The sequence below is a fragment of the Lagopus leucura genome, unplaced genomic scaffold (genome assembly GCF_019238085.1).
Source record: "Lagopus leucura isolate 7727_CA_CO unplaced genomic scaffold, USGS_WTPT01 Super-Scaffold_1, whole genome shotgun sequence".
NCBI lineage: Eukaryota > Metazoa > Chordata > Aves > Galliformes > Phasianidae > Lagopus > Lagopus leucura.
The window spans coordinates 34,841,992-34,867,768 of NW_024962250.1; the positions used below are offsets into that span (position 1 = coordinate 34,841,992).

The window sequence follows — 25,777 nt, forward strand, 5'->3', positions numbered from 1 at the left end:
GGAGCTGAGGGGACAAAAAAATTGCATTGGGAAGCAGCCACATCCATTATCGCAATACTCAGCTTTCCTTTGAGCTGGGAAAAAAAAAAAAAAAAAGTGGTTATCGCTCTTCACACGTGGACTCTTCACTGATTTCCTGGTCACCTGGCCCGCAAGGGAACCTGGTGCAGAACGAGGGAGGAAGGGCTGGCGGCTGGGCGGGCATACTGGGGCACACCGGAGAATTCCGGGACGTAACTGCCACAGCTCCCCAGGCTCGCTGAGGAGAAGGCCGCGTGGCCCTGAGCCGCGGAGCCGCGGCGGGGGGAAGGCGGGCGCGGCCCGGCCGCTGGGGCCGCCTCCTGACGTCGGGAACCTGCCGTGCGCGGGGCGGGGCGGGCGCCGGGAGCGGGCGGGCAGAGCCGGCTGCGGGGCGCGGCGCCCGGCCTGTCCCCGCGCCCAGGGCCGGAGCAGGTAGGGCGGCGGGCGGCTCCCCCGGAGGGAGGGCGCGGGGCTGGGGGGAAGCCGCGCCGCGCAAACAAAGGGCCGGGCCCGACCCGCGGGGGGCTCCGCGCTGCACCTGAGGCCGAGCTCTGCGCTCCGCCGCTGCTGACGGCCCGCGCGGTTCCTCCCCGAACGCTCGGGCCCGGCCGGGGCCGCGGGAAGAGAGCGGGGGCCGTTCGCCTCGGGTGCGTGGCCGGGCCGCGCGGGCGAAGCGGCCGGATCAGCGCCGCCGGGAGCAGCGTACGGATGGGGCGTCGCGGAGCCGCCCGGCAGCATCTATCCGTCTGCTCTGCGCCGAGGGGCAGCCCTGCCGCACGCTGCGGGGTAGGGGAGACCCAGCCCTGTTCCTAAATGCACCGGGAAACGCAGCTTCGGTCTCGGGAAAGAACAGGAGACGATGCCCTGACGTGCGCTGCTTTTTTCCTTCTTCCTTCAGGCGGAGAGAAGAGAGGAAAATGCGATATTGCGGGAGAGCGAGGAGAAGAGGCAGCAGGGCTGTGCTCTGTGCTGCCGGCCTGTAGCAGCGACAACAAACAGGTGTGGCTTTGCGTTCCCGAGAAGTGCTGCTTTAACAACCCCCCCCCCCCGGGTGAGAGCTGCCTCTTTGCCATCCCTTCCGAAAAGGGGATGCTGCTTCCTGCCGGTGGGAATTGCAGCTTGTGATTCCTACCCACTGGTAGCACTTCTATCAGCACCTGTGAGAAGGGAGGAAGCAATTGTGAGTGCCCAGCTTATCGGTCTGGAAGTGGGATGAGCGATAAAGAGGCTGTTCTGCTCTCAGCACTGCTGTCGCTGCTCCTGGGAGTCTGCTGTGGAGCCTGGTTATGTCATCATCCTGATGTTTTGGCCCAGGTCTTGGAGGATGGAGAAACATGAGCTGTGCTTTGTGTGCAGTGAGTTGCTAACTACCAGAAAATGTTTTGGAAAAGTTTTTTGTTTTTTAAACCGTATTTTGGTATTTCAGTGGTTGGATTCAGATGCATATTGCATCTTTGAAATCCCTTGCTCAGCCTTACTTTGCTGTGGGAATATGTCCAGGGCTGCAGAGCAGTGGCTCCTACCAGCGGCACATGGAATGCATGCTTCACCAATGCTTGTGGCCAGAAAAAAATCAATGCAAACGCAGGTTGCAGGCAGCCACTTTGGCTCCCATGGCTCAGGAAAGTTTGGGATCTGCAGCTGTGCACTGATGTTCTTCCATACTTCAGTAGCAGCTCACTATGTGTTCCTCTTTTTTTGTGTGTTTAGGATGCGTGAAGATTAAGTGCCAAGTGCCAAAATGAGTGTGACTTCGTGGTTCTTGGTGAGCAGCGCTGGCATTCGCCATCGGCTCCCAAGAGAGATGATATTTGTTGGCAGAGATGACTGTGAATTGATGCTCCAGGTAATGTGGCTTTCCTACTCTCTTTAAAAGATGCAGAAGGTGTAATGCTGGGGGTCTATAGAGGTATTGTATGCTTTCCTCAAAAGACATCTTTTAAAACATGCTTTTATGTTGAGTATGTAGTTCCCACAAAGAGCTCATATATTAGTGAAAGTGCAAGTGAGGCTTCTTTCAAACAGCTTTGTCATCAGATGGATGAAGGATAGGAGCATCCAGGATCATACAGATACGAGCTGTACTGGTAGGAGATTAATCATGTCGAACAGATTAACCGTCTTGATGCAACAGAAGTAGTAAGCAAAGACATACCACTCTGTCCTGATCTGCAAGCGATTGAATTACTGGGTTTTGTGGCATGTGATTTGAAGGGGAGCAGGATGTTTTTGCCTGTTTTCCCCACTACTGGAAGTTTAAAATTTCAGAGCTTGTATCTCTTGGTTGGTTGGTTGGTTTACTTGTTTATTAATTTTTATCATGGTAGGAAATGCTGATCTCTAGCAGAGAAATGCTGGCTATTTTGGTGGGGTGACTAAGGCATTGTCCTCTTGCTCCCAAAGTAATTGTGTTACTTGGGCAAGCTTGCAGCTTGCATTAGTGCGCTCCATGCAAGCATATCTTTTTGCTGGACTGACTCCAACGTGCCTGAAGTGTTGACTGTGGTCTGATGTTTGACAGTGCAATGTAATGGACGTCACTCCAAATAAATGGAGCTGGAATCTTGCGAATAGCTTTTGACAGGAGCAGCTTAGCTCAGGACTTTGTAGAAGCTCACAATTAAATTGATATTTCTGCTAGACTTGTGTGTGAATATTTGAAGTACAAAAGAAATTTGGTTGCACCTGTCTGTCCCCTTTTTGCTCCTTTGCAGAAGTGGCAGAAGATTTTGTGGATCATCTGTAAAGCCTCTGTGGCTGCTGGTGTCACTGTAAGGGAGTTTCCTGAACAACGGGGCCTCCCTCCCCGTTGCTTCCACTGATAACCCAGTAACAGCTATTTCCTAAATGCTTTGCTGACATCCTTCCAGGCAGGCTGTGTTTGTAGCTACTGTGCAGATTTTGTATGATATGTTAGCAGGAGGTCTGCTGAGGGGACAGAAGTTCTTACTTATAGCTGTATTTGGAAGGCAGTTGTTTGTTAAGGTGTTGTCTGGCTCTAATAAAATGGTAGTGTCCAGAAAAGGAGAGCTTGCAGTATTTGTGCTGCTCTGCTAGTTGGCAGTGAAGGAAATGGCTTTGCCATTTGGTGTATCAGCTTGAAGCATACTCTGGTTTGACAGCAGATCATTTGTTTGGGTTTTCCAATGAATCACACTATCTTTTATTTCATTTTTCCACATCTGACAGGTGAGATGTGTAATGGTGAGACACTTACAATGTCTTAATGTTTTCTGTAATTTGCTCAGAAACCTGATGGCTGTATTTTCTTGTGACTTAAAGGGAAACAACATGTACAGTGGCCTTACTATGGCCTTACTATTCAAAAATGGCTTGAGACTCTGGGTGCACCTTAATTAAGTACCCTATAAAGGTATTCAAGTTTTCTTTACAGCCAGGGCTCCACACATGGAGAATCACAGTTCTCGAGCTGTGCAGTCCAACATAAAAGTACCCAAATATCACTAATTGTGAAGATGTGCTGCTTATTTCACTGGTTATTTATGGGGTTAACTGGACAGCATGGACTGCGAAGTTCCCCATACTTCATGGAGTTTTTAATGCTGCTTTAAAAGTCTAAACTGGCTTGTTAATGTTGCATGTGGGCTGGCAACCTTGCAGTGCTATAAGCTTGTCATGCTCTTCTGTACAAGGTAAATGAAGTGGGATTCTTGGAGGAGCCAGCAGTATCAGTGAGAAGAAGGATGCAGTTGCGTTTGGGGACTGGCAGGTGGTGGGAGGTGGTAGAGGAGATTTTCGTAAAAGACATTTCTATTATTTTGCTGGAATGAAGGCTCTGAGCTGTCAGTAAGAGCCAGCTGCTTATGTTCGTGGGCTGAATTATATGACCCTTTATAAACATATTAGTTTACTGTATTATATAGTTATATTAGTTTACTATAGTATTATATTAACATACTAGTCTTGAGTAGTACAGCTTTTTCTCAGATCACGTGAATGGTCTTATTTTGAACAGCATGTAATTTTCCTAGCCATTTGCTTATAAAAGATGTTTTCCCAAGAGCTTTCTTGGGCCCCAGCTGACATGACTGTTGTAAGATGATGGGTAGGAGAGAGGCTCAAGTGCACTCTTGATATCCAAGTGAAGTTGCATGTGAGCAGATGAAGGATGAGGTCTAAAAATAGGCTTTTTCCCTACTGTGACTCTCCATGTCACAGAATCGTTGTGCAGGTTGGCACAATTGGTTGTCCTGGGGAAAGCTTAAGGAGCTGGGAGGTTATTGGAGCTGATGGACAGAGCTCTTGTGGCAGTGTAACTGTCATATTCCTCCGGTGATGACACTGAAATTATGTATTCACTGAATGGTTATTTTGGATATAGACTTCAAGATACGGGCACTCACTACTCCCATGTGTAGAGTTGAGGACAGACTGGCATTGTCTAGGAGGGGGGCTGGATGATCTGGGCACTGTTTTTCATCTCTAAGATTATTTCTGCTTAGTGATTTCATTGTGATATGGTCTGTGGTCCCCTTTCAACAGGGCTCCAACATGCAACACAAGAGATAAGCTCTTCTAGTCCTAAAGATCTAGCAGACTTGCCTTTCTCATCTTACTGTTTCAGGAACGCCTTGTCTTTGGAAGTTTCTTGGCAAAGTTACTTTAAGGTATCAGATCCCTAAACGGCAAAAAATGATGTCTTTGTTACCAAACAATCAAGCCTTAGTTTCACCTGAGTTTACAGGTACTACATTTGCTTTCTAGTTAACAAAGAAAGCCATGGTCTTCAAGCTTAAAATTAAGTAGATTTGGTAGTGGGGAAACAATCTGCCTTGGAATCCTCTATACCTACTAAGAGGATTAGAAATATTGTAAAGGTTTTCTCAGCACTGTAAGGATCCTTGCACAAGTAAATGTGAGATTTACATTGGGTTTGAATGTTAATGTGTGAGGACAATGCCACGTAGTGTGCTTTGGCATGCAGGGTTGTTATGCATAGTCAAGGGCTCGTTCTGCTCTCTTTCTGATGGTCATAATTTGATTCCTTTTAGAATCCCATTTGCTCCCCTTGGATAAGTAAACCAACAGCAAGAGTGTGGAAACTTAAACCTTTGCTAATTTGCTCTAGCAGGTTTTTCGTAAAGCTCAGTGAAAATGGGAAGTAATTTATTGAAAATGTTTAATGTTTTCTTTTTCCTTTTTTTTTTTTCTCCTAAAAGAAAGAGTTGTATTGGTGGCTTATTACGGTGTTTGGGTTTGTTTTTTTTTTTGACAATGTAGAGTGAAGTAACTCCCTCCCCCACTGCATTTTTCATGTGAAGTATAATTGCCAGCTTTATCAGCTGTGATGATTTGCTTAATGTGATGGATATTTACTTGCATTAGCAAAATGTTTATGTAGTGCGGAGTTTTTGTTTAACCATTGAAACCTTCTCTCCACCCCTAAACAAAGCATATTTGTCATTTTGGCTAAGTGTAAATATTTAATGGAAAGGAGAGCAGCGTCATGATTTCCCCGTCGTTGTTTAAAAGAGATGTTTATTGGAAAAAATGAGAAAGGAAAACATTTAAGCAGTTCCGTTGTGTTTTTGCCTCCCTACAGAGCAGCAGTTGTCCTACACAGTATCAGTTTGTACTCCAGCAGGCAGATGGTGTGATGCTTCTGTTTCAGGTGTGGCCTTTGTTCTGCTTGTCAGTTAGGACAGCTTGGCACTTCCTGTTATGAGCATCTGCTTTCAGTTGCTTACAACTTTGCTAAACTTTCTAGCTGTTTAAAGTGCAAGTTTATGTTCCAGGCATCTGCTTTAGGCAGAGTATTCTGGAATAGAGTGGCTCCATTCTTCGGTCTTCTTAGAGAATGGGTCTGAGGAGAACGCTGCTTTCTTCATGTAAGCTATTTAGAAGTATATTTAACCTGTACTTTGAAGTTCTTGTGCTGCAGAGCTGGAGGTGATGTTTATCAAGAGGGAATCCCCAGGTGATGGGTTTTCCCACTGATAATGTGTTTGGCTGAGGTGCAGACGTTTGAACAAGGTTGACGTTCATATACAGTCAGTGGGGACAGCTTAGAGACTATTGTTTTTAGTGATGTTTCATCTGAGAGTGAGGTTGGTGAGGTTATGGGTTGGAGGACAGGTTGGGCTAGGTGCAGGGATGCACAAGGCTGATATTTGTGGTCAGCAGCTTTGCGTCCAGGCAGAGGCCAGTCATGAGTAGGGTCCCCCAGGGGTCTGTGTTGGGACCAGTGATCTTCAACATCTTTATAAATGACACAGGCAGTGGTATGTATCGAGTGTGCTCTCAGCAATTTCACTGGTGACTCCAAGCTGAGTGGTGCAGCTGACACAACAGTAGAAAGGGATGCTATCCAGAGAGCCCTGGACAGGCTTGAAAAGTGGCCCCACGTGAACCAAATGAGGTTCAATAAGGACAGGTGCAAGGTGTGTTACACTTGGGTCAGGGCAGTCACAGATAGGTGTACAGACTGGGGAAAGAACTCATTGTGAGCAGCCCTGCAAAGAACAGCTTGGGGGTCCTGATGGACAAAATGCTGAGTCTGAGGCAGTGTTTGCTCTTGCTACCTGGGAGGTCAACTGCATCCTGGGCTGCATTAAAAGAGGGGTGGCAGCAGAGTGAGGGAAGGCTTGTTCCCCTCTGCTCTGCCCTTGTTTGAGTACTTCTTGAGTACTGCATCCAGGCCTGGGACTTGGAGAAGAAGGGTGTGGAACTGTTAGAGCCAGTCTAGAGGGCCACAAAAATAAACAGAGGTCTGGAACACCTTTCCTACGAAGAAAGGTTGAGAGAGCTGGGCTTACTAATTCTGGAAAATAGAAAGCTCTGGGGACACCTCATTTCAGCCTTCCAGTTTTTGAAGGGAGCTTATGAAGAGCGGGACTAACTTTTTACATGGCCTAATAGTGATAGGACAAGGGGGAATTGCTTTAGACTTTGAGGGGAGATTTAGATTAGGTGTCATGAAGAAGTTCTTTACTCAGAGGGCAGTGAAGCCCTGGCACTTCTGCCCAAAGAGCTGTGGGTGCCCCATCCTTGGAGGTGTCCAAGGCTGGGCTGGATGGGACCCTGGGCAGCCTGAGCTGGTAGAGGGTGATAGCCCACAGCAGGGGGTTGGAGCTGGGTGGCTTTAAGGTCCCTTCCAGTCTAAGTCATTCTTCTATGTGCGAGTAGCTGCCCTAGATTAGATTAGATCAAGGTTCATCTAGGCCAGTATCCTCACTGGGGCTGTGGTCAAAGCAGCTCTCGAGAAAGCTGGTACAGTACTTGCTCAACTTCCTACAGTTTATGTTTCAGAGAGCTAATTGCTGGCTCTTTGCTCATTTTGGTCAGTGGGTTTCTATCTCACAGCAGCTAGCCAACAGATTAAGGCTGGGCTGAGCAGGTACGACAGGAAGGTTTGTGTGCATGCATAGAGAAGGAGCACAGAGAGGGGAAGCTGCAGGGCTTAGAACATGGTGAACATAGAGCACAAGCAGCTCAGTGTGAGGAAGGTGGGTGCTGCTGTATGCAATAGGGAGCAGCATCTCCCTCGGGCCTGAGGTGGGCTTGAGGCTTGCTGTTGCTCTGGTGTCAGCAAATAGCTGTGGAAGCTACCAGCCAAGTATCTGTCACTGGTCCATATGGGGGATCAAGTGACACTTGTGCTATCAGCCAGTTCAGCTCACGAGCCCCTACCCCAGGGTGGTTCTTTGGGCAAATGGCATAAACGCTGACTTGATGCTGCTTGAATAGACGTTTTCCTTTTTTTAGCTTGTTTTGGTAAAAAGCGAGGCAATTACAAGCATCCGAGGCATTGAAAGAGCATTCCTATGGCTGCTATGTCAAGTGTTTATAACTGCAGAGCAGTTAGGATGTCCAGTGTGAAGACTGTCTGTGTGATCCTGCTTCTGTCCCTGGTGCATATGCATGAAGGTACAGTCTGTTCCTGTGCCATTATCCAGTTGTTTTACCTGTACAAGACCTGTCCCGTGCTCAACACACGAAGTGCATGGTGCCCTCTGCAAATAACACAGTGTAGTTATGAGCTTTGTGTATGTGTGACAAGTAGTTGAATTAAGGCTTCATTGACCTGACGTGTCCTGCATTCCCCAGGCTGTATTTGATAACACAGTGTCTCTCTGATGTAGCTTGATAATCATTTACATAAACAAGTGTGAATAGATGCAGCATAGCTTGTCTGTGCTGGGAGGAAGCAGGTGGTGTGAACTCGGTAGGTGCTTTTCTGATGCTTCTGGGTGAATGCACTGCTGTACAGAAGCCAGACCCTTCCATGACGGGTATCTTCTACACTGGAAACTCTCTCTGGGAGTGATAGGGGACCTCAGGCCTGGTGTCCCAACCTCCCTCCTGCAGGACCAGGGGTGGAGGAGGAAGCTGCCGACAGGACAGACTGTGCAGTTAACTGGAGGGTGTCAACCAGCACCTGTCTGTCCCTGGGTGTTAGGAACTGCAGTGGTTCTAAGACGTTCATCCCTGAGGTGCCACAAAGGAAGGAGGTGTCTTGAAGGCAGAAGGAAAAGTATGTGACCTTCGGAAGCCTCAGATTTCTGCTCATAAGTTCTTCCAGGTGCTGGGCAACAGCTGTGGCAATTCCAGACCTGTTGCTGTTTGGTTCTTGCCTCTCCTGTTGTTTCCTCTTCATGTGGAATTGATGGGAGGGCTGTGCCCAGTGAGGGGATGCGGTGTAGGGCAGTCAGCATGGCAGGACCAACAAACCATGAGGGGAGGTCATTGCTTCCCTGTGACATAAAAGACAGAAGGGCTGCGGGGGACTGGAGGGAGGATTTGTCCCTCCGGAGGACCCGTCCATGTCTGCAACTGACCACAGTCTTGATCCAAACTGTGTTATGCAGCTGTACTGAAAATGTAAAGGCTTCTCTTTCACACCAGAGGTGTTGCTTGCCCGTGCCTCCTCTGTGGCCCTGCAAAATGGAGGGAAGGCAACCTATCTGCGAGCTGCACGCTCCCCGCCTCAGGTGAGGACCAGCGCTTAGATCTCTGAAACCTGTGCTCTGCTTCTAGAAAGGAACTAGCAAGCAAAACCCGATTCTAGCCCAGAATAACAGCTGAAATTGTTATGGAAACTGTGCCAGCCTCCAAATCCCTTTGCCAAGCTGTGGGGATTACGGTTTCATTTTCCTGAGGGATTTCTTTCTTTTGTTCAGTGCCTTATTTTTGCATGAATACTCAGGCCCTGGCCCTGCAGAGGATTCACTAGATAGATCCACAACCTTAGCTGCAGCAAAACTAGTGGCAGGAACCTGCAGCTCAGAAGCTGTAATGTGTTCAGCTCCAGAATGAGGGTGGCTGCTCATGCTGAAGAGAGGTCTGTCTACTTGTGTGGAGTCATGCAGAAGCCAGCCTGTGTCCCTGGAAGCAGTGTCTGCCTTCTGGAGGGACATCTTGTCTGCAGCCAGAATGAGGCAGGATGGAGCATTCACACATCACTGATATATATATATCCTGGAAAAGTACTGAAGTGGCCAGTATGCAGAACTCCATGAAACACATAGCAATGAAAGAGGGAGACCCAGTGTACAGCTATCATTAAAAGTTACTGAGATTTTACCAAGTAAACTTGGCCTGTGTGCCAGGTTATTTTGTTGTTGTTTGTTTGATGTTGGCTCTCTCTTCTTTCTAAAGTGGGGCACTGGGAGAGGTTTGTATTTCCTTACTGGGACGCTTGTGCAGAGCACATCGCTGGCAGAACTGCAACCTGTTCACTGTGGAAAGTATTCAAGCAAGTGTTTATTGCATGCTGCCACCAGAATGCTGCAGATATACTGTGCCAGACGTGCAGAACAGACTGTGGTTAGGAACAGGGAAACTGCTCTTGTTTGTTTATTTTATCTCCAACACCACGATGCCTTGCAGCATTGGCAGGGCTGAGGTCCAAATCTCAACCCAGGGCAGTAGGCTTTTGCCCATGCTAATTCTGCTGGGAAAAAAAAGCAGCATCTGTATCTGCATAGACAGCTGAGCTGCGTCTGCTCCCCGACCCCGTGGGGAAATGCAGACTGTTTGACTCTATTTTTTCCCTCCTGCCTGCTTTAGCAGGTCTCATTTCTGTGTGCGTTTTGCTTGGTGTCTCTGCAGGTTCTTGCTTCGTCCTGCATGTCGTGCTCCATACATCAGAGCCTTCCTCAAACACAGTGCTGTTGATCATCTGCTGTTTGCAGCACACATAAATGATGCGATATTTGCTTCTGTGGAGACTCCTGCATATTTGGAAAGCAGCTTTTGCTGCTTCTGCGCTAAGCAGGGGCCTTTGGGGGTGTTCAGGGAAAGACTGGATGTTGTGTTGAGGGACATGGTTTAGTGGGAGCTATTGGGAATAGGTGAATGGTTGGACTGGATGATCTTTTAGGTCTTTTCCAACCTTGCTGATTCTATGATTCTATGATTTGCTGACCTGATGTGTGCGGTTATGAGAATCACAAGCAGGTTGTTGGCTGCATGCCTCATGGGGACTGATGCAAGGTTTTGGTCCAGATTTGAGACTGGCAGATGCTGTTTGAGACCAGAAGATGCTGTTCCTATCTGGTATTGGAGATAACTCCTCCTTAATGTCATCTTGGAAGAAAGGGCAACTGTAAAATACCCCTGTCTTTGGATACGTGCAACATGTGCATTTCATCTATGAGACATTTAAAACACGGTGCGTTCGTTGTAGGCATTATGTGGGAGAAGCAAGAGAGCCTTACATTAGGAAGTGATTTGAATGTCTGGAAGTGCAAATGCTGCACAAGTTCAGTATGGTAAGAAATCAGTGTCTGTTTTCCCTTCAGAGAAGTTACAATTGTTAACCAGAAAAGCATGCTCTGTGTTTTTCCAAGAGGAGTTGTTATTTGCTAATAGGACTGATGCTGGGACATGGTGAGAAGGCTGTGGCCCTTCTTCATGCCCTCTCTCTGAGTGTAGCCTTACTTCTTGCTGCCAGATCACTTGTGCCTAGCAGCAGACCTTCCTTCCCTGCCTTCTTTTCCCCCCTCAGTCTCAACTGAGATTTTGATAGCTTTACTATCTTGTAAATATGTGCTCTTAAACTAAGGCTTCCTTTGCTTGGTATTGTCAGTTGCAGTTTTTTGAGCTTATGAGACTCTGGTTTCCTAACTCACCTTTTGTGATTCAAAGGTTCATTCATTAGAAACAGCTGGCTTGCTGAGCTGAATTGATTTGAGCAAGGCCTTCGACATGGTCCCCCACCACATCCTCATCTCCAAATTGGAGGGATGTGGATTTGGTGGGTGGACCACTTGATGGATAAGAAACTGGTTGAAAGACTGCAGACAGAGGGTGGTCATCAATGGCTCTATGTCCAGGTGGAGGCCGGTAACGAGCAGTGTCCTCCAGGGGTCTGTCTTGGGACCGGTGCTCTTCAACATCTTTATCAACGACATCGATGTAGGAATCGAGTGCACCCTCAGCAAGTTTGCTGATGACACCAAGCTGAGCGGTGCAGTCGACACGGTGGAAGGAAGGGATGTCATTCAGAGGGACCTCGAGAGGCTAGAAAGGTGGGCCCGGGTGAACCTGATGAGGTTCAGCATGGCAAAGTTTTGCGCTTGGGCCGGAGGAATCCCAGGCATCCATACAGGCTGGAAGGAGCGGTCCTTGAGAGCAGTCCTGTGGAGAAGGACCTGGGGGTCCTGATAGATGAAAAACTTAATATGAGCCAGCAGTGTGCTCTAGCGGGTCGGAGGGCAAATGGTATCCTGGGGTCCATCCTGGGGTGGCCAGCAGGAACAGGGAGGTGATTGTCCCCTCTACTTTGCTCTTATGAGGCCACATCTGGAGTACTGTGTCCAAGTGTGGAGCCCCCAGTACAAGAAAGGCAGGGAGCTGTTGGAGAGGGTCCAGAGGAGAGCCACTAGGATGATCAGGGGACTGGAGCACCTCCCCTATGAGGACAGGCTGAGGGAGCTGGGCTTGTTCAGCCTGGAGAAAAGAAGGCTGCGGGGTGACCTCATTGCAGCCTTTCAATACCTAAAGGGAGCCTACAGAGGGGAGGGGAATCAACTCTTTGAAAGGGTTGATATGTGTAGGACAAGGGGAAATGGTTTTAAGTTGAGGGAGGGAAGGTTTAGGTTGGACATCAGGGCGAAATTCTTTACAGAGAGAGTGGTAAGGTGCTGGAACAGCTGCCCAGAGAGGCTGTGGATGCCCCGTCCCTGGAGGTGTTCAAGGCCAGGTTGGACGGGGCTCTGGGCAGCCTGGTTTAGCATTAAACATGGAGGTTGGTGGCCCTGCATGCGGCAGGGGGGTTGGAGATTCATGATCCTTGAGGTCCCTTCCAACCCTGGCGATTCTGTGATTCTGTGACTTCAGCAGGTATGTTCTAGTGCTCTCATCTGTTGCCAGTGTGGAATGTGGCTAGGCTTTGCTTGGAAGTGGGATTGAGGCGTTAATCATCATCAGAGATGATTCTGCTCTTCTCCTAGAACAAAAGCACTATCAGCCTCCGGGCAGCTGCTGTCACTGCAAGAAAGAACAGCTCATGTTGAGTGTGACTGATGTTGAAATAAACCACACCTTGGTTCTCAAGAGTGACCTTTGGCAAATTGCATCAAAATAAACAAGGTGTGCAATTTTAGTTATTTTAGGTTGAGTTTCCTTGGAGACAGGCTCTTAGGAACTTCTGTTGCCAGTTCTTGTGATGTTTGCTGCTGAGAAAACTGAGAAAATTTTTCTCAAAAAAAAAAAAAAACCTCATGAAATTTCACAGGACTGTGAGCTGTACAACACTTTGCCATGTCCTAATATGCTCTTTAAAGGGATGCTGAGAAGTTTCAAGACTGTGGGTCAGATATACTATATCACTGCGACTGCTTTTGCAAAGGGCTGTCTTGAACGCAGCTGAAACTTCTGTGGAGGATGGGAAATTCTGGCATAAATAGGTCCCATCAGTGACTTTTGCTTTTATGTAGGGGAATATCATGGTGCTGGAATACATCTCTGCCCTCTGGGTTGATCCTTGTCTGTTTTGGGACCGGGAGTGGCTCTAGTCAGCTGTTGTAAAATACAGCAGTCCAAAGGCTGAGCTGACTTACAGCAGGGTCAGGTCCGGGGCAGACCAAATTTTTAGGAGACAGCTGCTTCCCTGAAGTAAACCCTGTATATTTATTAAATGGCTTGCGACTTGGTGCAAGATAAAATCTGCCTTAACTTTTGTGCCTGGACTGAATTCTTGAGGCAGAAGATATTCAGCCCTTGCAGGGAGGCTAAAGGGTTTGTTCTGCCTTTAAATTCTGTTAATCTTTAAATGAATGCTGTAAAAAGCTAAAGCAAACACTGTGACACCAGTTATTCAGCTCTCCTTCCCGTCCCAGTGGGGACAGTGATAGCCACCCACAGTACTGGGTTGCTGAGGGATGTGGGGATACCTCATGCATGCATCTGTGTTGTGCAGGTGGGATACTTGTGTGTGGTAGTCCTTGGGAAGAACAGAGTCCTGCAGATAGTTTAGTCTGTAAGGATAAAGCCTCTGTGTTTTCATCAAGGAATTCCCCTGAAATAGTCTCTGCCTCTGCTTGCCCACAAGGAAATGGGTAATGGCTTAGTGAGAGCGGTGCTGTGGAAACCAGCCTGTTCATGCTTGGGAAAAGGGAAGGACTTATTTTTCAACAAGAGCTTGTTGTTTGGTGCCCAGGAGGAAGGTGTGCTCAGTCTGGCTGGGCTCCCTGCTGGAGCAGCAAGCCTTCCCCTGCTCTGAGATTCAGGGAGGTTTCAGCAGTGGATGCACCTCCTGATGGATTGAATGGCTCCAGTGCCTGGCTCATAGCTACAACGCCTATGGCATATTTCCAAACTCTTCAGAGGCTTTTCTTTAATGGTTCTGCCTTAAAATGGTCTGACAGTATTTCTCCTGAAGTGTCATGCTCTGTTTTGAAGATAAGACATTTGGTAATGTGCATTCGGACAGAGCCACCGGGACAAAATTGCTGTCCTGATCAGTGTCCTCAAAGCAGGCTTAACATTTAAATTTTCTAGAGCTGCTTTTTCATCCTCAGTTACCTAACCTTCCTCTAAGCTGGAAAACATCCTAGAGTTCAAATCAACTCCAGCACGTGATTCTGGGAACAGTATGCATTGTAAATGAGTTTGGCTTGAACTCAAGAAAATACTTTTTCCCTTTGAAAATTAGGAAGAAATCCTTCCAAATAGAAAGTCCATAAGTGGTGAGTCCACCAGCACCAGATTATGGAAATGAGGTTTTCCAGTTTGCAGTGGATCAGATCCTGCCCCCCAGGCCTTTAATTTGACTGGTTTTGTTTTCAGCGTGTATTGATACAGCTTATTTGAAATGCTGACATAGCTTTCCATAATATTTTTTTCACATAAATATTGTATTGTCTTCAGCGGGCTGTTTAGAACAACCATGGAAGCTTTAACTGTATTCTTTGGTTATTCATACTAGCAGTAATATTTAATCTTTCCTGTTTTCTCTCCTCTCATCCCATATCAGGTTAGTTTAATGTATAAATGTTGTTGTGAATAACAGTGTCTCTTATGGCTGACTGCTCTCACATTCATTGTGCTTTCATTGCCAGTCCCGCAGTGTCGATAAGCAGCACGCTGTAATCAACTATGACAAGGAGAAAGATGAGCACTGGGTAAAGGATCTTGGGAGCTTAAATGGGGTAAGTAGCAAACCTCTGGGATAAGGGAGGCCAGCACACGGTGCTGAGTCTGTAAGCATTTTATATCCCTCTACTGCTAGGCCCTCTTGGGTTACTCTAGCCATTGGCATAAATTAATCTAAATGTATATAATTATTTGCAAGGCCTGAGACTGAGGTCATGCAGCATCTCATCTTAGAAGAGGAAAGCTTTGATAAATTAATCTTTTTTTTCTTTCTTCCCTTGCTGGTGCCCTTGCAGAACTCTCCAGCATTCACAAAACCACAGTGTCTTTGAATTTCCTGCTCTTTTCTATCTCATTTTGGGCATGTTAACATTGAACTGGTGAAGCTGGAGCAGCTGTTCAGCATGAGCAGGATGACCTTTAGCAGTTCAGTTGTCAGTGTGTGGAGTGATTTATGGGATGATGAGCCATTTAATTTCTTTGGGGAGAAACTATTTAAAACCAGCTCGTTTTGGTAATGAAGATTGGTATTTCACCTGTTTTAAGACTGAGGAAAAATGCAAACCCAGAACAAGAGCAGAACCTGCCTCAGTTTTAATCCTTGATGTGACCCTGACTCAGTCTTGTTAGGCAGCTTGGTGAGGCTTTGCCCCCGAATTCTGTGATTATTTAACACATTGGGTTACATTACACATTACACATTGACACATTAAAACTGTCCTCATATCGTGCATGCTTCTCTTTGGCTGCTGCTACACACCAGCGGAGCTATTCATCTTGGGGAGCAAGCCTCAGCTAGATTCACAGGCCTGTGTTTGCAGTAGTAGTTTTACTGCAGTCATTGTTTTCAGCTTAGAAACAGGAGCTCTCCACCATCACTGCCACAAAAACATGAGACAAACCCAGAAACTCGTACAGTAACTGTAGGTGAAGCAGACATCAACCTTTCTGCCTTCTCTGGCATCTGGCTGCAGCTAGAGTGAGTGATAATCCTTCTCAGCCTAATAGCTGAAGGCAGAGAGCCCTGCTGAAATGTCAGTATTTCTGCTAAGTGCTGTGGGCTCTGCCTGGATCCTTGCTTCACAACTTCTGATTAAAGAATAGCTCAAAAATCCAGCTTGCAGAAAGGCGAGGTTCCTATCACTGCTTCTCTTCTTTCTTCATAGGCTCATGAGTAAGAATTTACAGCATTTTGGTAATAGACTTGCACTTACAAAGATGGATTGAAAGAAGTGAGCAATGCCTGTCTTCTCTGGCTGGTCCAACAGACTTCATTGGAGAAGGCTATTGTGGCCAACTCTGTTTATTTTGTGAGAAGTAAATAGGTCCTTAGTTGGTAATTTTCATGTGGATGTTGCTTCCAGGGGGAAAGTAAAATTTCTTCTGCAGGACTTTGATTTTAATTCAATTTTCAGCATTTGCTTTTATTTTGCATTTATTTTCCACTTTTTCAACAATGCATTATATGACTTCAGGCAATATAGTTCATAATATTATCAGATCTTTTAAAATGTTCTTTTATTATAATGTTCAGGCAGCTGATTCTGCAGTCTTTGTGCCTTTTGATTTTTGAAGATAGCATTTCTGTCTGCAGTAAGCAGTTTATTGGGGTTATTTGAGTGCCCAGGTAACAATCAAAATGGATTTTCTGGCAGACACTTCTTTTGCAGAAAATCCAGCAAGTAGTTATTTTTGTTCTACATCTGTCTACTGTGGAATTTTCTTCCATGCATATAGGAATTGCCTGTCTTTTGACCAGCTTCACCGCTTTTATTCCGAAATTACAGACCTCTTCCCCAGCTTTTCTGGCAATTGCCAGGAAGCAAATTACCATTACCTCCTGTGTTCCAGCTTCCTGCTCTAGAATTTATTTTTCCCTCTTGTTACTACTTGGTTTTACAGTGTGTGTTTGAGTTGACCAAGGTGAGAAAGTAAAAGGAGAAAACTGTGCCTTGGTGATGAAAGTTTGTCAGTTCATTTTCTAGCATGATTTTGACTGTTCACAGCTTAGCTGATGTTGTAGTGAGGCTGCAGAGACCCGGCAGCAGGCGCCAGGTCTGTGAGGCCGGGTCACTGCCCTGCTGCAAGATCAGGTAACTTCTGGGGTCTGCAGCTGCTGAGTGCCTGAGCCCCACCAGCATGCTGGTGCTGTTTCATTTGAGTTCCTGAGTTATTTTTATTTGGCTTGGGTTGTTGCAAAAGCACATGGGCTGATCTGTGGAAGATATGAGTGCTTGATCTACTGTTCTGTAAGAATTATTCCTTAGGGGTTCCCCTCAGAGTGCAGGCAGCTGAGACATCTGAGGTGCTTGTTCTCAGCTGTGAAGCACATTTTTTGCACCTTACAAGGATAATTCAGTTTCTTCAGGCCTGAGCTAACTGTCTGTAGCATAGAAAAAAAATGAGCAAGTGTGTCTCATGGGTGAGAGGCCCTTTGTACTGATAAATGGCGTCTTGGACAGCATGGCCTTAGATACCACAGTGATTCCACTGAAATACCTGCTTCTCTGTGTGTTTCCATTTCCCTTTCCTATGTTATAGGCTTTGATAAATGACCAGGCCCTGGGGCTGGCACGAGTCTTGTTTGGTATTTGATGGAGAGCTCATTCTTAGCTCAGTAGTTGGAAAAGCCATAGCAGCTTTTCTCCTATATTTACTGCCCTTGCTGGTTTAGAGGAGAAGACCCAAGAAAACCCAAGGTTCCTGACTTCAGGCACCTCGTTTACATATTTAGATCAGGAACTAAAGCTTCATTTGCAGTCGGTGAGAAGAATACCTGGCTTGAAACACATTCGGAGTGCTCAGACCTGCCCATGGGAGCTCCATGCTGGTGGTCTGCAGGGCTGAGGTGCACCCTGAGCATGTGCAATGCCCTTAGCAGATGGGCATGTGCCCTAGGTCAAAAACCACACCTGTGCTTCCTCTCTGCAGACTTTCGTCAATGACGTGAGGATTCCCGACCAGAAGTACATCACCCTGAAGCTGAACGATGTCATTCGCTTTGGTTATGATATCCTTCCTCTCTGAAGATGCGTTTTGTGCTGTTCATTGCATGGAGAGTTATATGTGCTAATTGTGGCTAATGACTAAGGGTGTTTGTTTTGCCTCCTGCAGCCTTTGGATGGCTCATCAGCTTTTGTTTCTCCACCGTGGACCTGATTCAGAACATATTAATCAGGATGCCCGCTGCCTCTGTTGGACTTTGAAGCAGGCATTGTGCTGACAGTAGTGTCTGAGGAGGTCTCTGTCAAAGGAAGGGTTGTTCGTTTGTTTTTCTTTTTCATTTGAGGTCTGTGAGTGGCATCTGTAGCTAATAAAAGCCTGGGAGCGGGCATGCTTCATATTGTAAAAAAAACTATTTGTAAAAAAACTAACATTTTAAAATCATCCTTCTTTGCTCCCAACTGCTTGCTTGCAGACAGTTTGCAGGTCTTTGGTGCATTTAGCTCTGGGAGCCTGCAGAATGACCCCTTGCTCTGTCAGTTGAAGGTTGCCTCTGCAAATTGCTGTGCCACAAAATGCAAGAATAAAACTCTCTTTAGCAATAGCAAATGTCATCTCTATTGGGGAAGGCCAGGCTGATGTTACTGCTTTGTTTACAGAGGCACAAGTTCTGATGGTGTCTGCTAAAATGCCTTCATCCCTTTCCTTTTTATCCTGATGTGGTTGTTTGACTGCTGTAGATCAGCAGAAGACTGCTGCCTTTTTTTAGTGTTATTAAATAATTTTTTTTAGTTTCTTCTAACTGCCAGACGTACCCACTCAAGATGGATTATGAAGCAGCATCTTCTCCAGGTTTCTTGCTTGTCTTTGCAAGAAAAATTTGGTTAAAACAGCTCAGACATTTCTGAGAACAGAGGAGGGTGGGGGGGAAAAAAAAAAAAAAGGTTTGATTGGAAAACTCTTGTGCATCCTTGACCCCAAGGCCACATTCTTGTGTCTTTTGTTGTATCCATGATAAAGTATGTGTGCCTGGCTGTGCATTAGCCCTTGAAATACTCCAGACCTTGCTAGAGCCCAGGAGAACCTGTAAGGGAAGGCTGAGCCTCTTCTGTGCTCATGCCAGGCTACAGGTACCTCAGTTCTCAACTGCAACACTTGCAGCAGGGATGCTTAAACAGATTTATGTGCAATTCTGGATCTGGTGGGAACGAAGATTTTTATTTATTTATTTATTTATTTTTAAGACCTTGAGGTTATATTTTAGTGGCTGTGATACAGGTTTAAACTTTTTATAGAAAGTAATTCTGAGCATTAAGCAGCTGAGTTAAGCGCTTAGTCCTGCAGCCCTTACATGGCTATTCACGTGAAATGAATGATTGCATTTATGAATTGTAGAATTTATTACCCTCAACTGGAAAGCTTTTGAGGATGTAGGTTTTAGACTTGGCTCTTTTTCAGCATGATTGCTGTAGCTATTAAAGTCTCTTCCTCTCCTTTGCTGCTGTGGTGCTGTGCATTTTAGCAGTGCTTTCTGTGTTGACCGTGTTCAGCGCAGTGGCGATGGCAGCATCTCCCATGGCCTCCAAGTCAGCTGCACTCTATTGCATAAGAGCTGCCTCTTTTTCCATTTACAGCTTCACTCACAGACTGCATGAAGTCTCCATGCTCTGCCAGTATCTCTTGGTTTATTTTTAGTTTAACATTTTCCATCTTTCCGCTTTCATTCCTTTTGTGCTGTGCTGTCCTGATTGAGTTGTTTGTGATGCCATGGTCAGATGCTTCCTTTCTACTTTTTTTTTTTTTTTTTTTTTTTTTTTCCCCACAGCGTAGCTGGGGATTTTTGCCTAGTTTCAGACATGTTGAATGCTCCCCTTCCATAGAGGTCACAGCAGCTCATGACCTGATTTACTTTTCAGTCACTGCTGTTTCCTGGATGGAAGGCCTTGCCTTGTTCTGACTGTGCAAGTCTGCTCTGTCTTGGCCAGGATGCTGTGGAGAGCTGGGAGCAAGCTGCAAGCTGAGCCAGGGCTCTGTTTGCTCCCTCATCCTGTACCGAGCTGCTTATGCTCCCCTGAGCTCCTTCACTGCTCCTCTTGCACGCTACTCTCCAACTGGGTCCTGACAGAAAATATAGTTGCACCCTCTATTCCAAGATACACACATCAAAGACTGTCTTGCTATGCAAGTGAGGCAGCTTTCAGCACCTCTCGTTGTTATTTTATGCTGTTTTCTTTATGACTAAACACTAGATTTCTCTCTGCATCCGATTCCTTTGGTGTTTCCTTAACAAGGTCTGAACATTCAAACATGTATGTCCTGGAGCAAATTCAACACAAGGTCCCAGAAGAAGCGTTAAAGGTAAGGGTGTGTGGGTACAAAGGGTGTGTGGGTGCAGGTGTTGTTCCTTTTGGTGCTCGAGTAATGATCATGCAGTGGCAAAATGTTCCACGTTGTTATGCTGTCCTTGGATTGAGGCTTGCCAAAACCCTACTTTGATGGCAGATGCATTTCCCAGTTATCTCGTCTCTGATCTCTCTTACTCTGCTGCTAACATTTAGATCAAGTTATGTATGATCTTGTGGCAGCCAACAGAAAGGCTACTAAAGCCATAGTGTGTTAAAGAATAGTCAGTGCATTAACTTCAGGGTGAAGCAGAGCAGAATTAGTTCTGCCCCAGGAGTGAAGAGCAGTTGCCTTTCCTTGTGCATAGTGACACTGACCAGCAGTGTAACACTTCCTCCAGCAGATTGAACTTTGCTTAATTTATTCCCATTATCTCATTTCTGCCTTCAAGCTCCACAGTCTTCCTTACTGACAGTCCTCTTAAAGTAAAGTGTTCTTTAAACAAAAATTTCAGTATCAGGAATAAAATATACAAGCATCTCCTAATGTAAGGCAGAAAAGCAACCCTCAGAGGCAGGAAGGCTGCCTTTGTTGAGCTGAGTTCAGCTCCCAGCACCAGGCATCATCTGTTGGCTAGCAGATGCTGTCGTCTTAGCCCTGGTTTCAGATTTAGGACTTAGAGAGGATCAGAAGTGTAACAGCCAGGACTGGGTAAATGAATCACTGACTTTACTCAGGGGGTAATCTGGATGGGTACACCCTCTTATTAATTTGCTTGTAATAAACCCACTTTTAATTAGCCCATTTACTAAGCCGCAAGTTAATATGGAGTCTGCTCTAAGGCAGGCTCATTGCTTTCCTCACTGGTGAGAGAGTTTGGAGAGAAATAATTAAAATATATCTTAATTGCCTTTACTGAAAAATTGAGATAATGCAGTTGGGGCATGGGAAGAACTAATACTGCTTTAAGAACAAAGGGGATTTCAGAATTTGAATTCTGGATGGAAAATGGCGTAAGTTCTGATTGTTCTTAGTTTACTCTTTAAAGGGTTTTCTAATTAGCTACTTTGCAGGGCTACATTACGGTTACCTCATGGACTGTAACTGTCATTTATTGTCTTCCAGATGAGGTATCTGAAAGCCTCTCTGACACTTAGCCTCTACTTAGGTGTGTTTCCCATTTGTCACAGAGTTTAGCCACAGCATTTGCCTTTGCATTGTCACATTTGTGGGCAAGGGAGGTTATCGTTGCCACAGGCTGCCATGCAGATTGCATGGGCACTCTGCAGCTATCCTCTTGTCTCTGCAGCATGAGAAGTACACCAGCCAGCTTCAGATGAATTTCAAAAGCACGACCATGAAGAGGGTGGAGCAGCCCATGGAGCACAGTGTCTACGCTGAGTCCCCACAAGCAAAGCTGGAGAAAGGAGAGAGGAAGCCAATTACAGGTAATTGCTCAGGAACCAGTTAGTCAAGATTCACAACAGTCAAACTGCTGCTTGATCACAGCACTGGATTAGAATCGAGTGTGGTGTGAGTTAAACGGTGTCGAAGCTGGTACTAAAGGATCATCTGTCTAAACCTCTAAGTATTTCACATTCTCAGTTTTAGGAGAAAAAATATAATTGGCATGGTGGTTCACGCATGTCTTGTTGCTGTGAATGCTAGAGAGCCTGTGGGCTGAGCAGGTTTGGTGAGTTCCTTGGCACCTGTCTGGTCTATTTTTGTTTTGTTAATCATGAGCTGGTGTTTGAACAGAGGTGGTGAGTCAAAGGGGAAGATGCATGGCTGCTGCAGCGTGGTACTGACAGGCAAGCGAAGTGGCAGCAAGGGATTTGTTGCAAAGAGTCTTGTATAGCCTTAAATTACTGTATTTCCTAACATCTCGATATGTGAGATCGAAACTGACTGCTGAACCTGGGAGATGTTTGCTTTGGGTTCATTGTTACCTGGCTGCATCATGTCCATTGGAAAAATTTATTCTGTTGCACATTTCTCTACTCACTGCTATCTTCCTTTGAAGACCCTCTTTCATACCTGCATCTCCCTGTTCCCTCCCATGGTGGGCTAAGACATCCCCAGCAGTTTTTTCCCCTCTTCTGAGCTTCCTACCTCCTTTATGTACTGCCCTGGTATGTCTTCTCCCTGTTTGGCTCAGTTGTCAGTTGGTGGTTTTCTCGATCTTGATGATGCATGAAAAGAAGAAATATGGCTCTAAAGCATCCTGACGACTAATGACTGACAGAGGGAGTCTTGCTTACCAGAATGGCAGTGACTGGGAGCTGTCCGTGTGTAGAATGGATCTGTTTGAGGAAGGGGCAGGGAGAGGAAGGTGATGGGCAAAGACAGGATCTTGGGAAAGGTGATCTATTCATAGATATGGCAGCTTTCTAGAAATGTGTACAACTTTGGGTAAATCCGTTAAGGTCTTTTTTGATACCAAATTGGAGTGGGTTGGCTGACCTTAATCTCCTATGTACTGTCTTTGTGAAAGTCCCTCTAAGCTGACATCATATACTAAAACAGAGTAATATTTCTCGCTCGTATATTTGCCTGTGTTTTTGTTCCCTCCAGCTATGCAGGGAAATGCACACACCTATGTGTTTGACTGCTATTCTCACATTGTAGAACCTTTGTATGTTGATTTATATGTGTTTGTGGGTCACCCCCCCCCCCGAGGGGGGAGCATTTGTGACTTTGCCTCACAAGCGTGGGCTGAAAGGGATGAAGTCGGTGATTAGCTGTGACACTGTGGAGGGTGAAAGGAGGTGAACCTCACTGGTGGAGAGCTCTCCAGCTGTGCTGTGAAGGATGCTGTGTTCTGGAAGATGTGGCTTCTCGCTGGTCTGTGAGGTCCAGGTAGAACCAGTTTGTGTTTGCTGCTGCTCTGTTGCATGAATATTCTCCTTTTTATTCTCGCCACCTTCAAAAATACACACTGGCTGGTTTTTAACCTACATACCATAGGTGGTTGATATTTTGGAAAATCTTCAAAGTCAGGCATGGAGTGACACTTCATCAGGGTGACCCATTTCTCGTCTTGTGGCTCATGGGTATGTATTGTGTATTTGTCATTGGTAGTGAGTGTGGGTCCAAGGCCAAAAAAAAAAAAAGAAAAAAAGGCTGTGAGCACTTTGTGAGGGCTAGTGATGAAGGATGCCACATGCAGTGGGGCTGATGGGCAGATGTGAGAAGTCTGAGGTGCTGCTAACCTGCTGAAAGGTGGGGGAATCCAGGATGTTTTGCTGGAATTATTTTGCTGATATTATTTTGCTGGTTGGACTGAAGCCTGTGAAGGAGGGGAAAGAGTCTGAGCATTAAATCAGCGCCTTGCTCTCCCATGAGCATTTCTGTCACGTGAGCAGAATGATCAGTGGGTTCCTTTTTCATCTGCGGTGTGACTAATTCACCTTGTCTACTGCTGTACACATGCACAGCTTTTCTGTGGTGCTTGGAGGAGTGGCTGCAAGTTAAATGATTAGTGGAAAGAGGAACGTTGTGTTCCTAGGAGGAGAGGGCTTGCTTATGGCAGCAGAAGGAGGCTTTGGGGAGAGAGCTGTTTTGCTAAGCCCGTAGGTATTTAGGAATTTGCATTGACTAATTAAAGTAAGGTCTGGGTGACAAAAGCCTTTAGAAGGATCTCTTCTCAGAGCCTGGCTGGAAAAGTGGTAGAGGCAATGCAGGCTTTCAGGGAAGAGGTTTAACAAAGCAATGTGAACAATTAGAGCTGCTTAGAAAGGGGAGGAGGTGAGGGGGTGAGGATAAAGAGATCCAGCAGAGGGAATTGGAAACAGCTCAGCCATTTATTCTTTATGCTGTTGAGCATACAGCTTCTTGGTGTGTGTTGCCTGTAAGCAGGAAACCATCAGTCTTTGTGAGATGTTTTTAAGGCAAGAAGCTTGACAGGGCCTGTGGTTGGGTATTGCTGTGAGTTAGAAAAGCACCCGCAGTTCAGCTAGTTAATACTAAAGATGGCCATCAGCTCTGGTGCTTAAAACCTGAGGTGATGAGGAGACCAGGTACAGCCTTCAGTTGTACCTAACACTTGCATTCCCCATCTGTTGCTACCTGAGCCGAGGTGGGGGATGAGATAAGCCACTTTGTGGTCTGCTGTCAGCACAGGCTGATCTAAACTTACTGTAATTTTTTAAGCCCTCACAGGCTGATGGCACTAGATAATGCTGAGGCTGATGACTAACCTCTGAATAACTGCTGCAGGCCTGAGTTTCCAGGCATGGAGGCTGCCCACAGCTTCTGGCTGAGATGGGCATTGCCAGCTGCAGGAGCAGGACTTGAGCTTCTCCTGAGATCCATGGAACAGTCTTCCTTGCTGGGTTAGTGGCCCCTTTGCCAATCCTGTCCATGTCAATGCTGAAGTCTGCAGGGAGCAGTGGGAGTTGTGCCGGGTTGTGCAGTGTTTCCATGGTCCTTAGCTGCTTTCCCCATGAGATCATGGTTGTAGCTACTTAGGCACACAGCTTCACCCGTGCCTCTAATGTAGGAGAGCAATGGTGTATCTGCTTTTCATCTGTGCTAGTTTGGTGGTACCTGCAGCATGCTGAAGGCTTCATTGTGTAATTGGTACAAATAAATTTATGATTATCAGCCAGATTTGAAAGCCTGCGGGATTTTTGTGCGCTCACAGTAGGTACAAAAGTCCTGAATTTAGGTCTGCTGCACGCACGAAATAAGCACTGCACTGAAGAGCCAAAGAGCTGTTTTGTGTTTGTTCCTGTTGTATTCTGTATTTTGAAGAGGAGGAAAAAAGCAGAGATGTCAGAAATTAGTTTTTAAAATATTTTAAAGCTAGATCATCATTTTTTTTTCTCCTTTTTTCTCCCTGAGGCCCTTGCCTTAAGGAGCCCACTCTGCATCTTCCAGAGATGGATGTTTACCTTATTAATAATGAATCAAAAACAGCTTGACTTAGAGCAAGCTGGATTTCTCGTGCTGGTGTTCTGACTTGCTACAGACAGCTTCAAAGCTGCGTGTGCTTCTGTCAGCATTGAAATTTGCTGTTGCTGTCTGTGTCCCTCTAGAGACTGTTCGAAGGTTTGTGTGGACCCAGGCAGAGCGCAGCCCTCATTCTTGTCCTAGCCTGGCAGCTACTTTCAGAGGCCATCAGACTGGTACTGTAGGAGCTGTGCTCATCGTGAAAGCTCTTCTGCCCATTTGCTGATGGAGAGCAGCATTAATGCAGACTTTCTGCTTTCCCTTTCATCACCTGAACTCTGTTTTTGGTCCTGCCCTTGTGGTGTTCTCTGTGATTCACTTCTCTCTGAGTACATCCTTTGCATTGAAGCAACTCATTCTCTGTTACTCTGGTGCCTCTTCAGATGATCAATAGTTCTGTATTAGTTTAGAGTTGTAAAAACACGTGGGCATCCATTCATTTTTCCTTCTGAGTGGCTGCTCCTAAGACTGAAATTCAGGAGCAGAATGTGTGCATGTCAGTGCTTTCCCTGTATTACGCTGTCACCCGTAGCTGTGTGTGTGTCTGGCTGAACGCTTGTGCTGACCTCAATTCAGTTATCTAAAAGGATGGTTTTCAGGCTGTCTGCCTGAATTGATGAGCCAAGGAATATATCTAAATGAATTGGCACCATCTGGCCAGCCTGGCACAGGATCGAGAAGAGGTGGTAACGAGCTGCCATCAATTGGAGGAAATCTCATATCATTAACATGACTGTTAGTTCTCATTGGCCTTCCTTGCTTCGCTGCTAACTCGATCAAGCTCTGTGCATCTAAGAGCTCCCAGCTCACACCGAGATCCATCGGGCAGGCTGAGGCCATGTAGCAGTATGTGTGGCTCAGGACACAGGCAGATGTGCTGCTCTGGGTGCTGCTGGTCCAGGTTAAGGCTGCTACCCAAAACGCATCCCAGCTGGCAGTGGGTAGCCTGCAGCACCAC

General features: G+C 46.3%; 1 protein-coding gene across 6 annotated transcripts in view; it reads left to right on the top strand.

The window, feature by feature from the left end:
• Nucleotides 1–395: 395 nt before the first annotated feature.
• CEP170B (centrosomal protein 170B) overlaps nt 396–25,777 on the top strand; it is a 56,262-nt gene continuing 30,880 nt past the window's right edge. For all 6 annotated transcript variants that reach the window (XM_042862774.1, XM_042862809.1, XM_042862782.1 and 3 more), the window contains exons 1-7: nt 396–453; nt 920–1,020; nt 1,732–1,867; nt 14,547–14,636; nt 17,512–17,590; nt 19,823–19,881; nt 21,176–21,314. In XM_042862774.1, coding sequence (XP_042718708.1) covers nt 1,763–1,867; nt 14,547–14,636; nt 17,512–17,590; nt 19,823–19,881; nt 21,176–21,314 — 472 coding nt within the window. In that variant the 5' untranslated portion in view covers nt 396–453; nt 920–1,020; nt 1,732–1,762. The remainder of the gene's footprint in view (nt 454–919; nt 1,021–1,731; nt 1,868–14,546; nt 14,637–17,511; nt 17,591–19,822; nt 19,882–21,175; nt 21,315–25,777) is intronic.